We start from the raw sequence: 15024 nt of genomic DNA, 5'->3' as shown, positions 1-15024 counted from the left end.
ATAATTGAAACAGGATGGAGAAAGGAATTTGGGCCACTCAGCAATCCCACAATTGTTGCTAGCGGAACAGGACACATAGAAGCCAAAATTTCAGGAGGATGAGGGTGTCCTATATTTATAAAGAAATTATTTCCTGCTCAATGAGATGGCTGCAGAGGAACAAAATAAACACAAGCCAACATTGTGATGCTGCGGCAGAAAAAGAAGTGGCATTCTAGGGTGTGATGACAGGAACATCATTTTTAACCAAGAGGATGCAACTGTGGTTTTAGCAGGGGTTATAAGTAAAGAGGCTATTTTGGTTCTGGCACATTATTGTAAGGAACAAGAAGGAAGAGCATTAAGGCCTGCCTTTCCTTCTAACAAAAAGTGGTAGCTTTTGCCTGCCAGACTCCAAGTTATCATTTTCTTTGTTATCGCATAAAGATTCTAGTCAGTAGATAAGCCAAAAACAGTTAAGAGGAAAATCCTTATTTAACTAAAAGTCCTTGGAGCCCCAACAACCCCCCCCCCCCACACACACACACATCCCTTGGTGCCAACAGGGCAGGACTTTGGGGCAAAAGTTCATTCGAAATAAATGACGTAATACAGGCTGCCACCTGAAGAGCCCCCACCCCATAAGGCCCTTAAATTCAGGACCTAAAATGTACCTACTGACCCCCACGCTCCCCCCGGAATAGCCTACAGGGGCCCTCTTTTCTACCTAACGGGGAAATACCATTCTTTCTCCCGGGGGGATTCTACTGTCCTGTCACGCGAAGCCGTTACCCACACTCACTCCACAGCCACCACTTCCTCCGCCATGTTCTGCCGCTAACCCCGATATAAACAGACGGCTCGCTCATTCCTTCGCGCCTTCTCCCGCCCTCTCATTCAATTAGCGCTCCTCCCCGCCCCGTCCGCCCAGCGCACCAACCGGTGCTCGGAAGGCCAAACAACCCCCGCCCAACAGCTTGGGGACACAGAACAATTGGGCAGGAGGGACGCGAAGACCGCGACAAGCCGTCTGTGACGGGAAGGCTCCTTCCTCCATCTTGAGAAGGTCGGAAGAAGAGGGGGTCGTCGGAAGATAAATAGTTGGGGAAACGCCACCAAGCACAAAAGCGACGCGCCTAAAAAGGGACTTTTGCCATTTCCGCATCTTTAAAACAGAGACGTGGGAGTTATACAGATAGAAACAGAGGTTACCTAGATCCCTCGCTTCCGTCCACCATTTGAGTACCAACATATCGGGATTAGGAGCGGCGGAATGCGGGGGGAGGCCCAAGTCTATATGGTGCCTTATTTCTTGGCGTTGCATGTCCCGCCGTTTGTTGGGCAAAAGTGCCTGTTTAGCTTCATTATGGGATAGATAGGATATTTCTGCCTACGAAGGGCAAGGAATCCTTTAGGGCAGAGGTGAGGGATGGGGGTACAACAGCCGGGGGAGCCGGCAACCTTTGCAAGGAAACGGGGCTGTTCTCCTGGTTAGCAGTATTCAGGCGGTCATGTATACAACTTGATCCTATGCAAGAGGCTGGCAATGCCTCACATTTTATTCTGGCTTTATAAACTTGGTGGTGCCACATTATGTCCGAGGTCCACTCCGCAGTCATTTGGAGCAGGGCATTTAGTGTAGTGGTGCCCACTAGGTGGACTAATCTTCCATGCACATTAGACATGAACCAACACTATTATGTTTAGGCGCATATTGAAGACCCATCTGTTCATGCAAGCCATCATGTAGCCTATCGTCTTATCTAGATATATGTCCTATGCATTGGTCTTTATTTTTATGTTTCTTGGATTCTCCACACCACTTTGAAATCTTTAGATGTAATCTTTAGTCTTCTAGCTAGTGCTCAACTTACAGGCTGAACCTATGGATGTTCAGCTGGAAGGAACTCCCACAGAAGTTAGGGAGTCAAACTCAAAGTGCATAGGATTGCTGCTGTAAGGTTGTCACTTTTTTTTAACTGACTGTTCCTCTGCTTTTTAACAGCAACCTCATACCAATTAATTTAGGTAAAAATAACATTGTGGCACCTTATGCCCCCTTCAAAGCTTATGCCAGAATAAATGTGTTTGTTTTTAAGGTGCTGCAAGACCTTTTGTTTTTGCTGCAATAGATTTAACACATCTACCTCTCTGGAACTTAATCTAGGTGAGGCTTTTCACACTATTTCTATGCCAGAAAAAGCTTCACTTAATTTCTGTGCATTGGGATAGAATTAAACAAACAAGGCTCTTACTTCACTAGCAAATGAATTCTGCTTGGGGATATAAATACATCATAAACTATGGCTCTGCAGGTTTGTACGCCTATGGCTGCAGTTCTTGTGCCGTACTTGTGCCATTTTTGACACTGAAAGTCTCATTGAAATTGCTGGAGTTGTACTTCTGAAAAAAGGGCATAGGTTCAGGTCACTACACATCTCATGTGGCCTGTAGGAGTTCAAGACACCTGGTCTTGTACCAGGCTCTCCAGGAATTAAACACACACAAGCAGGAATGGGGCTGGCCCTGTTCCTTATCATCAACACATTTCCAAAGCAGCTCCACCCTCTCTTTATAAAGGCTTACATTGCAGCCTAGCAGGTGTAGCTGGCTTACCTGGAGTGGAGTATCTGGGCCAGTCATGGCTTGGACACCTGAGAGGCGGAAGAGAAGTTCTCTGAGTGGCAGCAGTTGGGACACTGGAGGCTGGAGGAGATTCCAGTAAGTTTCCTTGCTTTGGTCCGCCTTCACTTTTTGTCTTGTGTTGCCTTTCATGGACAGATTATGGCTGCTGGCATTCTGTCTCCCTGCTTGAACATAGTAGAGCCCAGCTTTTTTCCTTGCATCTTAACTAGAAATTGAACCTAAAACAACTGGTTTCCAGTCCACCCTGCTGTAGGCCGCTTGGCACCACCTGTGTACCTCATAATTAGACATACAATCCACAATAAGAAAATCAGCAAGGGGGAGTGGGGCAGAATTCTTATTCAATATATGGGAAAATGACAAAGGAAAAGCTGGGTCGCATTCCTGTGTCTTTAACAGTGGGATGAAAAGCAAACTTTGGCAAGTGCAGCTTGTCATATAATGGTAACAAAAGCAGCATCTGCCAAAATTATCTCTTCTTCCCCATTAGTACAAAAGCCTGCTCTTCCTTTGCATCAGGTTGCCCTAGAGACCCTGTCTGTATTTATCAGTCTCTTTTATGCAAGGGTGAGGCCACCCAGAGGGTATATGGGGCCTGGGACAGATGTGATATTAGGTGCCCTCCTCACAAGCACCCAGGCATGAGTGGGCCTCTTGTGTGCAATGGAGCAGAGCCATAGCAGTGGGCAACAGTACACACAGAAGATGAGGCACGTGGGAAATTGCTGTAGAATTCCCCCCTGCCCCCAGCAGCCATGTGCAGGAGTGAACAATCTTTTTCCCCTGTGGCTGCATTCCTGGGGGGTTTAATCTGGGGGGGGGGGCACATGGGTGGACCTGGCATCTCCCTCTGCCCCTCGGTTTACACATATGCCCACTCACTCCCCCATTGTCTCTCTCTTGCGCACACATATACATGCGTGCGCGCACACACACACGTTTAGCTTTTCTCTCCCTCCTGCATTAATACCCCTGTCCCTGCACTGCTATTGAGCTTTTTTTCGAAGTTTAATAGGAAAGGGAAGGGTTAAACCTCCCCTCTCCCTGTGATCCCCCCCTCAGCACTTTTTTCTCCCTGCTTAGTGGGGAGGGGCCACCCCCTTCCCACCCAGGCAAGGAAGGCAGAAGGGTCTGGAAAGGCTTCCAAAGAGCTCTTCTAACTCCACTTGGGCAGTTGTTGTCTGTCTCCCTTGCTTGCTGGTTATGTCTTGGACATTCTGATCATAGGCAGAGAAAGAGAGGAGCATACCTCTGACTTACGGGATACAGCCACGGACAGGTCTCCCTCAGTTTTGTTTGTGTACGGTTGTAATTGTTTACACAATTACTTAGGAGCAAGTCCCACTGACTCCCAAGAAAACAAATATGATAGAAATACATGTGTGAAGTAACAGAGCAAACGTGTGTGGGGGAGGAAGAGTATGGAGTTAGGAGCGATTCCAAACTCATCTTCTCCATTGCCAGAAAAAAGTGGCCAGTTCCTAAAATCATAAGTACATAGGTTCAGGAGTACCTGGAAACTTTGCCCCGAGCACAAAGGGTTTGTGTGGCTATGTAAATGTGAAATACATATACTCCAAGGCACTCTCACTATTATAATCACTTTATATATTCCAGGACAGTGTCAAGGATTTTAAAAAATAGATTTAACTTGAGTTCTGAATCTTGGGCTCAGATTGGGCAGTGCCAATAATGTAACAGAGGACTGAACAGGACCCTGGGGGTACAACAGAGAGGGTTATAGTCTGGAGATCAGTAGTGAGGGGGGTCCTTTGTTTCCAGTGAAACAAAGTTTAACAGTGCAATCCTATGCATACTTACTCAAAAGTAAGTCACACTATGGCCAATGGGCCTTCCCTAGTAAGTGCGCTTAGGATTGCAGCTTAAGTCCATGTAACTGCATTTGTCCCTAGTTATTTTTGCATCTTTCCCTCATTGGGTCTCTTTTTCTCCAGTCCCACACCATCTAAATTTAGACTGTATGCTCCTAGGGGCCTGCTTCTTGTTTTAAGTTACTCTGTACAGTACTGTGCACCCTAATCGTGCTATACAGATGATGATAACTTAATGTACCTCACAAATAATATTGGACTCTGGGGTTTACAGGTAATCAGTGGTTATTAGAGGGCTTATCTTCCCAATTCCCCACCCCTATTCTAGCGCTCAGCTTTGTGTTGTGCAAAGTTTTAATAAGAGCCCCTCTTTCTGTCTTCACCTGCTCCAAAATGCTGTGGCTAGACTGTTGACCCAGGCCAGTTACAGGGAGCATGTAACTCCCTCATTACAACAGCTTCACTGGCTACTGGTTTGTTTCCAGGCACAATTTTAAATGATGATACCGATGATTTAATTGAATTATTTTTATGCTGCTCCTCAGCCAGAAAAGGCTTCCAGAGCAGCTTACATATAACCAATTAAACAAGACAGTCCCTGCCCATAGGTTTATAATCTCAAAAGACACGACACGCAAGGACAAAAGAATGGAGAGGGAAGGAGGGGAATGAATTCTTTCAGCAAGGGTGGTGGAAAGGCCCTGTGCTCTGTCTCATCTCCCTCAGCTCAGCCTTCTGGAAAGGCTGGTGGTGGTAACAGTTGAGGGAGCAGGAGCCTTCATGAGGGGGGCTCTTTAGCAGGTCTGGTGGAATGGCCCTATTATGATATAGAAAGCCCTGTATGGGTTGAGACCAGGCTACCTGAAGGACTGGCTTTTCCCATATGAGCCTGTTTTAAGATCTTCAGGGGAGGCCCTTTTGTCAGTCCTACCACCATCAGAGGCGTATTTGGTGGGGATGCAAAGAAGGGCCTTCCCAGGAGCTGCTCCTGGGTTCTTGAACTCTGTGCTGAGGGAAGCTAGGCTGCCTCCCTCTCTGCTGCCCTTCCATAGCCAGCAAAGACGTTTTTGTTCAGGCAGGCCTTTGGCATATAAGGTGGTCAGTTGCTGAAGGAGCTTTTTTTATTGGTTGGTGCTGTTTGTCTCTTTTATTGTTGTTTTTAATTGCATTTGTTTGTTTTTAAATTAGGCCTGAATTCAGATTTTGGTTTGAATCTGGATTTTGTAAGCCAGCTTGAGCGCCGTTTTTTGGTGGAAAGGCTGGATAGAACTTAAATAACTGAATAAATGTACAAAGCGACTTTCTGTCGTCACACAAGAATAGTCACAACCCGCTCCCGCACATTTCTGGAATTATGAGGGAGCAGGGCTTTCGAATTACAGGGTGTGGCCTTGAGACTGGTTTAAGCTCCTTTTAGATGAACCATTGACAAGCAGAAATAATGAGTACAAGGAGAGTAAAGGAGAGTAATACGGCGCGCAAGGAGTAATAAACGTATAAAAGAGAGGAGGGGGAGAAATGCCGGGTTTCACCTCCGTTTAGAAACTGCACCTAATTATCTTAGGGCACAATCCTATGCATGTTTGGACAGAAAAAAGTCCTAAAAGCTTAGCTTGCTGGGTAATGCTGGGAGTTCTACGACATTTTTCGGTCTAAACATGCATAGGATTCATCCCTTCGCCCCAATCGTTGATCGGGACGGAAATGCACTCTGCACCTGCTTAGGGACACTCTTCTTATCAACCGCCTTGCACTGGAAAACAAGGACCGCCCGGACTAGAGCGCTGCAGCCCAAAAGCTACCCCGTCGCGGCTTGCAGCGGGCCACCGCCTGTCTCTGGAAAGCGGGGCTTTGTGCGTGAGACGCCAGGGCAGGCGAGGCGAGGCGAGGCGAGGGCGGCGCTCCGCATGCGCCGCTGCTGCTTCTGGGCCGGAGCTGGCGGGGCTCCACCTCCGATCTTCCTCCTCCCTTTTCTCCCCTTTCTTCCGCTGCTCTTGTTGCCGCTACTGCCGGCCATCGCAGGGACTGAGAAACCGGGAGCCGCTGCAGGTACCGCCCCGGCCCAAGCTACCCTAAACCCTTCAGGAGGGCAAGCGTGTCCCGCCTCTGTAACCCGCTGCCACCCCATAACGCTCCCTCCCCGGGCCCTGTCACCATGGAAACAAGCCGGCATTGCCACTTCTCCACCCCCTTTCCTGCAATCTTGGCCTCTCCTTTGACAAATGATGTAGTCACGGCATAGAGACCCTGTGGCCGTGTCACTCTCTGCCTTAGGAAGCCCCGCGCCCTCCACCCTCCCGACCCATAATAACCCCACAGCCACATCCCTGTTCTGCCTTCTCTTGCCTGAGTCTCCCCGTTACCATAGAAACAAGCCAGTGCCATCCCAGCCTCACACGCAAAGCTTCACCCTTCCCTTCCCTCCCCCTCCCACGTAATAGGATCGCCTTCATTAATTCTTATCCCATGAAATCCCCACGAGATTATTCTATTCCCCCGCGCCCCAATTTAGCCTATGTCATTGCTGCTCATCCCTATATCACACCACACAGCATCAACCCTTTCTATCCCCCTTCCCCTCATTCGGCACAATCCCTGATCAACAATTTGGACCCCTTTGAGGAGGTCTCCTACCCAGCAAAATGACCTGCTGCAAAGTCCTGTTGCCACAGATGCTGCTCATCCATATCCCTCTCTTGCCTTGGGGGTGGGAGGAGTATGGGCGTGAGGGAGGAGTATGGGAGACCGGATGGTACCCTGCAGAGGGCTGGATTTGGCTTGGAGGTCACAAGTTGCTGTTATCTCATACAGACACTCTAATGCAGCCACGGCCAACTTCCTAAACTTGGGGGCTGGATCCCTCTTTTGCCAAGCTGCTGTGTGTTGTGTATGTTTGGGGGGGGGGATAACCCTCCCTGGGTAGAGCTTCCAAGAATCATTAAGCTAATAATAGGTCTGGGGTGGGGGTGCAAACTCATGCTGCAGGCCTGAAACTATACATGGTTTGACAGTTTGCTATCCCAGTTCAAGTACCACAGATTTACTGCCCTATTGCTGTGGAGGGAGCATCTTGGCTCCTCACTGTAAAATCCCAATCTTTCCTTCCTTCCTTCCTTCCTTCCTTCCTTCCTTCCTTCCTTCCAGAAAAGCAGATTCATGGAGTATGCAATGCTCCAAATACAGGACACACAATCAGTAGTCTCCCTTACTCTGCAGAAAATTATATGCTACCATTCCCATCAGTGGCAGAGTCCTGTCATCTGCTTGAAATAGTTCCTCCTCACTTTGTCAGAACCACTGTCACAGAGCTTTTTATGTTTTGCTGTGGGATAGCTGTGCAGGTTCATGATTCTCTGCCTTCTCTACACATTGCCTCTGCTCAATGTGGTAAACTGAACAGCTAAATCATCTTGAATAGTCATGATGGCTATATCTTACCTCCAGTATCAGGGGCTGTATGCCAGTTGCTGGGGAACATGGGCATGAGGGTGCTGTTGCACTCATGTCCCATTTGTGGGCTTCCCACAGGCAGCTGGTTGGCCACTGTGTGAACAGAATGCTGGACTAGATGGGCCCTTGGTCTGATCCAGCAGGGTCCTATGAGGAGAGACTGAAAGAACTGGGCGTGTTTAGCCTTGAGAAGACTGAGGGGAGATAGGATAGCACTCTTCAAGTACTTGAAAGGTGGTCACAGAGAGGAAGGCCAGCATCTCTTCTCAATCATCCGAGAACGCAGAACACAGAATAATGGGCTCAAGTTACAGGAAGCCAGATTCCAGCTGAACATCAGGAAAAACTTACTGTTAGAGCAATACGACAATGGAGCCAATGACCTAGGGAGGTGGTGGGCTCTCCCACACCGGCGGCATTCAAGATGAGGCTGGACAGCCATCTGTCAGGGATGCTCTGACTTGGATTCCTGCACTGAGCAGGGGGTTGGACTTGATGGCCTTATAGGCCCCTTCCAGCCCTACTATTCTGTGATTCTATGATTCTTATGTTCTTAATGAAATACGTTGTCATGGCCACCCTTTGGCTTGAAAGGTGCGTGCTGATGAACACAGCTTCGGATTGTGCCCCTTTCCACACACATTGCTGACACTGACTTCTCTGTAACTGTCCGATTGCAGGCGCCCACTTACAAGCTCCCCTGAGCAGCCAGTGGCAGTGTGGGGAATGGCAGCAGTGTGGCAGCAGGTGTTGGCTGTAGATGCACGGTAAGTCTAATGGGGTGGGGGCCGCAGGTGGCGTGGGCACCTTTCTTCGCTGCTGGGAAGAGGCGGCCCGGAGAAGGGGCCAGGGTGGTCCTAGTTTAGATGTTTAAGGAAGTGGATGTCTTGCGTGAGGACGCAAGCTCCAAATTTGGTGCGAACCTCAGGCACATGATTGTGAACACCATCTTCCATTTATGCTTGAGAGTTTCTCCAGAGGAACCGGTCGTTCTTTGGCATTTTGCTTGCAATCGATACAGGAATTAAAACAGCCACACGAACATCCTGAAGTATGGGAAATGAAGCTTTTTGGCCATCTGTATTTGGGAGCAAAAGATTGCTGACATGTAGATAATCTGTACGTGGGGAGGTTCTGAATACTTTTATTCCAAATTTGCGAACATTTTTCACTCAGTGTCTCCAAACTCACGTTGACATGCTGCTGCAGTACTGCCAGCTGAGTATTGATCCCAGCATGGTAATACAGGACACTGTGCTGCAGGGACTCTTACAGGAGATTCTCTCCCCTCAGTTGGTGCTAACCCAGCATGATGTTAAAGAGCAATAGTTATGGGCTGGGCTCAGCAAGGACGCCATTGGCCCAGGCTTCCAGCAGCTGATGCACCAACCCCTGTTGCAGGTACAACGCATACCGCACTCCAAACTTCCCGCAGTTCCGCACACAGTACATCCGCCGGCGCAGCCAGCTGCTGCGGGACAACGCCAAAGCCGGCTACGACCCCTCGCTTCGCAAGCAGTACCTACGGCTGCGCAGCCAGCTCCTGGCCCAGCGCTACGGCCCCCTCTCAGAACAGAGCAGCTTCCGTGCCTACAGCAACAGCATTGTCCGAAGCAGTCGCACCACACTTGACCGCATGGAGGTAACCAGGGCTCTTGGGTCTGATGGCAGCCACGGAACCAGAGCAATACCAGCCCAGGGCATTTGTATAGAGAGTACGCTGTATTTAACTGAAGCTTGTGTGGAGCTCAGTGGGGAGGAGGCCTGTAGATGCTTTGCTGAAATGCTGAGGTCAACATTGATGTGAGGAGAGAATGATTCCTATTAAGCACTCTGTTCCTTGCCATGCAAGACTGTATGCGCTACTACTCCATGCAGCACAGCATCCTTTGCCATTATAAAGGTCATGCGTATTCTACCCCCTAGGTAAACTACCTATATGCAGTAGTCATATTCAAATTAAATATCTTTGCATATAGACTTTGCAAGGTTCAGGTTGTCAAAGAACTTGGAACTGGCAGAGACTTGGGATGACGGAGGACCAGGGGAAGGGCAGAAGCAAGCCTAGGGCATACTAGCTGTTGGGAATGTTGAAAGCCAGGTAGCCTGTTGGGTTTCAGAGCCTTCGTTAGAAACCGCCCATACATTGCCAATCGTGAGGACAAGAAAATGGACAATAACAATAGCGGAAACAGAATGCTAGGTTACAGATCTGAGTTTCCTACAGCAGCTCTCTGCCGTTGAGCGTTGATGCTGTTTTCTTCTTGTGCTATAGCTTTCTCTCCTGAATCCCTGACTGTGGAGACATGCCTTGGCTTGGTCTTCATTTAGTATAGCCCTTCCCAGCGGGATGTCTTCCAGTTCCTAGCTGCCTTCAAATGTAACTATTATGTGTTGTGCCATAGGACTTTGATGACGACCCAAGAGCACTGGGTGCCCGTGGCCACCGCCGCTCTGTCAGCCGAGGGTCCTACCAGCTGCAGGCTCAAATGAACCGAGCTGTCTATGATGAGAGGTATAAGGACGACAGAGACTTGATCTGGGGATAAAAATGGGCATGGAATCCCAGTTCATCTCAGTCCACTCATCTGATGCATGCCAATTACTTTGCTTGCAAGTCCTGATCAGGAAGGGCTGGTGGCAATCCAGAACCCTGGATACTGTCTGACTGCAGTACAGGTGGTGTGGTCAGAACAAAGGCTCTCTGCTTACATCCTGGCCGTCCCCCCCCTCCTCCCAAATTGGGAATGTAGTTCATGGTGTATCCTCATCTTACCTCAGCATCTTGTGTTTTCTTTTAGACCCCCAGGCAGCGTTGTCCCCACTTCGGTGGCAGAAGCCAGCCGTGCCATGGCCGGGGATACTACACTAAGTGAGAACTACGCTTTTGCCGGCATGTACCATATCTTTGACCAGCATGTGGATGAGGCTGGTGAGTAGTTCAGGGATTCAGTAGCAAAGGCATTGTGGGCTGGCTGCTAAATTGATGTCACATTAGTGGCATGTACAATATGAACTCGAGTGACATGAAGATCATTCTTCACAGTGAAAAATACATCCTAGGTGATGCCTAAAGCTCCAGGCCAAGAGGAGAGGTTATTACTCCTGCCTTCTTTAGGTGAGAGTGAGAGCTAGGGGAAGTGGAAGCTTGGGAAGGCTGTTATGCATTGCAGCTGGTGCTTTTGCTGGTAAGCATGCGTAAGTGCTATTGAATACTGTCCAGTAGCCTAACACAATGTTTCCCTTCCCCCACAGCACTACTCAAAATACTTGAGAGAGAGAGCTGGGTAATTGTGTTGAAGCAGGAAGGGGATCATGTTATCTGAGTGGTGCCTGGCATGGGGATGTCTGTAGCTGGAGTGTGGAAAAATAATTAAGGATCTTTCAAGACCCTCAGGCTTTTGGTGGGGGGAGGTGTTCTTGCACATGCTGTGAACATCCAGCTAACAATCACTTCCCCCCACTTCCTCCCCAGTGCCCAAGGTTCAGTTTGCCAATGATGACAAGCACCTACTAGCCTGCTGCTCACTGGATGGCACCATCTCAGTATGCCAGTTAGTGCCCACTCCCCCTGTGGTGCTGCGGGTGCTGAAGGGACACAGCCGTGGTGTGTCTGACTTTGCCTGGTCCCTCTCCAATGACATTATTGTTTCCACTTCGCTTGACGCCACAATGCGCATTTGGGCTGCAGAGGATGGCAAGTGCATCCGGGAGATTCCAGATCCAGATGCTTCTGAACTGCTCTGCTGCACTTTCCAGCCAATGAACAATAATCTCACAGTGGTGAGTGAAGGGTAGCGTCTGGAGTATGTGGTCTCCCTTGTACCTGTGAGCAGGTAAACTAAGACATTGGGCCTTTCCTCTCCAGAGGCCCCAGCTTGCATGGGATGGGGGTTTCTCTCCCCTGCCCTCTCCATTGATGCAGGAAAAGAATTAATTGGTAGAATCAAAAGGAATGGGGTGTACAATTGGTACTACTGCTCTTCCTTGCATTGTGCGGGGGGCGGGCGGGGGGAGTCCTGGCTGTAAGACAAAGCAGTTAATGTAGGTAGAAGCATTACACTTTCCCCCTCTTGACGTCCCAGCTCCTTAATGAAGTGGGGGCAGGGGGGAGAGACCCTAAGTGAGGGAAAGAGAATAAGAGAATGGGACAGGAAGGGTGTATGTGGACTGCTCATTTACTATATTTTGCTCTGTAGAGTAATATGAAACTAATATCTTTATCTGCCCATGAGGTGGGGAATGGAAAGCACAACCTCCACGTGGTGAACATCTCAACAGGGAAAAAAGTGAAAGGCGGCTCAAGCAAGCTCACTGGCCGAGTACTCTCACTCTCCTTTGATTCTCCTGGCCGTATCCTCTGGGCAGGAGATGACAAAGGCAGCATATTTTCTTTCCTCTTTGACATGGCAACGGGTGAGCCTGGAATGGGACGGGGCACCTGGCAGGGACAGGGATCAGCTATGATCCAGTTTGGCTCAGACACAGCCCTCTGCTTCCTGCCCCTCCTGCAGGAAAACTGACCAAGGCCAAGCGGCTGGTAGTTAATGAGGGCAGCTCGATCACAAGTATCTCGGCCCGCTCCTGGATCAGCAGAGAAGCACGGGACCCCTCCCTCCTCATCAATGCATGCATTAACAAGCTGCTGCTATATAGGTATGGAGCGTTACATGGCACTGCCATGCTAGAAGTTAAGACAGCTGCTCCACTCATATATGCAAAGAACTAATGAGCCCCCTATGAGAGGGCAGAATATGATTAGTCCATTTATCCAGTATCTGTTCTTGATACTTTTCCTGACAGGGTAGTGGACAATGAAGGCACACTCCAGCTTAAGAGAAGTTTCCAGATACAACAGAGCTCGCATCCTGTCCGCAGCATCTTCTGTCCCCTCATGTCCTTCCGCCAGGGAGCTTGTATCGGTATGATGCTCATGGGATCACACTGGTTGCAAAGTAGATGCAGGGCAGCCGTTTCTCCCCTGGGATTTCTTGTGGGTTGCCAATTCCGTGCCTGCAGTTGTTTCACTTCATGTGGCTGCCACTATGAACGGCATGTAATTACTGCAGGGTTAGAATGGAATTACAGTCCCCTCATTTATAAGGGGTTTACCGTTAGGGAAGCTTTTGTCCCCTCTAATAACGCCTCTTTATGCATTTCAGTGACCGGCAGCGAGGATATGTGTGTCTACTTCTTTGATGTGGAGCGGGCCACCAAGGCTATCGTTAACAAACTGCAAGGTCACAGTGCTGCTGTGTTGGATGTCAGCTTTAACTGTGATGAGAGCCTGTTGGCGTCCAGTGACGCCAAAGGCATGGTTATTGTCTGGAAGAGAGAACAGAAGTAGCATTCCTTCTCCTGGCAAGTGGGGAAAAATACTCCATAATGTGGTTGCAGAAGACAGCTTAGGTAGAAGTCAGGAACCCTGAAAGAGGACTACAAGGGCCCATTTTTCCTCCTCTTGCTGGGAATTTACATCTTCTGCAGCTAGGAGAGTACTGACTGTACCTCTAACAGGGTACCAGCAGCCACTGCTGCTCTGCTTTTCAGTTAGCAGGGTTTTGTACAGCAGACAAAGGCTCCTAGTTATCCTATAAAAAGTGTTGTTTTCTTCTGTTGTGGCTTATGGTGTTCAATGTCCGGACTGTCTCCTGTTGGTAACAGCTGCCAGCAATGTCTGTTGAAAAGGAAGGTAGTGAGCAGTTCTACAAGGCCTCTCTGCCAAGGCTTGTTAATTAGCAGAATAGGATTTGGAACTTCAGGGGTTCTTTTCTGACTCATGAGCATGGAATCTAGTGCTCCCAACTCCATTTAGCAGCGGCCAGCACCTTGCTGATACAAAACTGCTTTGCTGTTCCAGCAGTGGCCTGTTCCTTCCTGGAACTGCTAGGGCCAGTAATATTTTACACAGCATGAGTTAAAACACCATGCTCGGTGTTAGATTACCCCAAGGACATCAAGCACCAGAAAGCAACACCCTCTCTTTTGCCTCTATCAAGTGCCAGACGAAACCATCGACTTCGAAGGATCAGCCTGCATTATTAGTCTACGTGCTGGACTTGTGAACTTCTGCAGCTTTAACTTTGTGCACAGACTCCCCGTCAACATGATAGCGTACTAGTTGCTCATCATGGGCTCTAAGCCCTGGTATATTTCTCAGAAGCAACATCCAATGACTGAATGTCTTCCTAGTACTGGGGCAGAGTGGGATCTGCAAGTGGTAAACGAAGGATTTGCACCCACATCAACACTGGCTGCTTCAAACACTTCTCGTAGTGTCTTTGGAATTTACAAGAACTCTGGTTGGAATATCCCTGACAGCTGTATGCAAAACCAAGTGCTCCTCGAAGCCAAGTTCCACAAGCAAATGAAGTGGAGTCTGCTTAAATCAAACTTTTGCAGCTACTTAATGCAGTTGCTTTTTGTCACTTATCGTCCACAGCATGTATGGCATTGTAATAGGGAGGGAAGCTAGTTGTATTGAAACTCTTCTGTATCGTGGCTGTGATAGTTTTTTCCTTGACTTTGTTCTTTTTTCTGTGGACTAGGAGAAAATATTTCTAAATTCACTGTCACTGGAATTTGGCCAAATTGGTTTTTCAGGCAGGTACCTGGAAGAGAAAAGCTGATGGGGGGATGCTTCAAAGTTCCTCATCTGTACCGTAAGGTCACCTTATGAAGAAGCATGAGCTGAGCTAAAGGAACCATATCCATGGAAGTGCAAGCCAGCCATATATTTGCATCAAACAAACTGCACATGTAGGGTTAAGAAATCTGTGAGTGTACAGATGAGAGGATTAAGAGAATGTGTGATAGTGGCAGCATAACTCTTTCAACCTGTAATGCAGTCATTCCAGCTCTAGAAGAGGAATATTTACATTAGGTTAAGGATGAATAATTTGGATTAACCTATAAAGGGAGAGAATTTAAAGTAGCATGGGAACTTCGAACAGAAGCCTCCCACAATCACAGGTATATTTAAGCAAAGGTTGCACACTCTGGATGCTCTTCTAACAGATAATATAGCTGCATCCCTAATTAATTGTAACTGCAACTTGCCTTAGCCCTAACTTAAAATAAATTGATGTCTTTGACAGATGTCACTGCTTTTTTTGTG

The 15024-nt window shown here is 48.4% G+C and overlaps 2 protein-coding genes across 15 annotated transcripts in view; one reads left to right on the top strand and one right to left on the bottom strand.

Annotated features, from left to right (window-relative positions):
- The window catches only part of ZWINT (ZW10 interacting kinetochore protein), a 20843-nt gene extending 13683 nt beyond the window's left edge, over positions 1-7160 (bottom strand). For 3 of the 13 annotated variants that reach the window (XM_084836239.1, XM_084836242.1, XM_084836246.1), the window contains exon 1: positions 722-824. Coding sequence is in view for 4 of the 13 variants with exons in the window: in XM_084836233.1 (XP_084692359.1) it covers positions 1192-1217 (26 nt within the window). In the remaining 9 variants the exon portion in view is untranslated. Of the gene's footprint in view, positions 1-721; positions 825-1191; positions 1223-2595; positions 2787-6174; positions 6431-7091 lie in introns of those variants that run through there. The other 10 variants (XM_084836240.1, XM_084836243.1, XM_084836247.1 and 7 more) reach the window with 6 other exon arrangements.
- Positions 2523-15024, top strand: WDR13 (WD repeat domain 13). 2 transcript variants are annotated; one of them, XM_084836227.1, is made up of 10 exons: positions 2523-2700; positions 8588-8674; positions 9309-9549; positions 10313-10422; positions 10709-10839; positions 11383-11690; positions 12143-12323; positions 12422-12563; positions 12711-12829; positions 13070-15024. In XM_084836227.1, exons 1-10 carry the CDS (start codon positions 2621-2623, stop codon positions 13252-13254), a joined length of 1584 nt encoding a protein of 527 aa, XP_084692353.1. In that variant the 5' UTR covers positions 2523-2620; the 3' UTR covers positions 13255-15024. The 2 variants fall into 2 exon arrangements, with proteins under 2 accessions (XP_084692353.1, XP_084692354.1); XM_084836228.1 differs by lacking the exon at positions 2523-2700 and adding an exon at positions 6417-6506.

This window comes from Heloderma suspectum, chromosome 2 (assembly GCF_057233095.1).
Source record: "Heloderma suspectum isolate Gila_16-S chromosome 2, 16-S_ref, whole genome shotgun sequence".
NCBI lineage: Eukaryota > Metazoa > Chordata > Lepidosauria > Squamata > Helodermatidae > Heloderma > Heloderma suspectum.
This window is presented reverse-complemented; position numbering and strand designations above follow the sequence as displayed.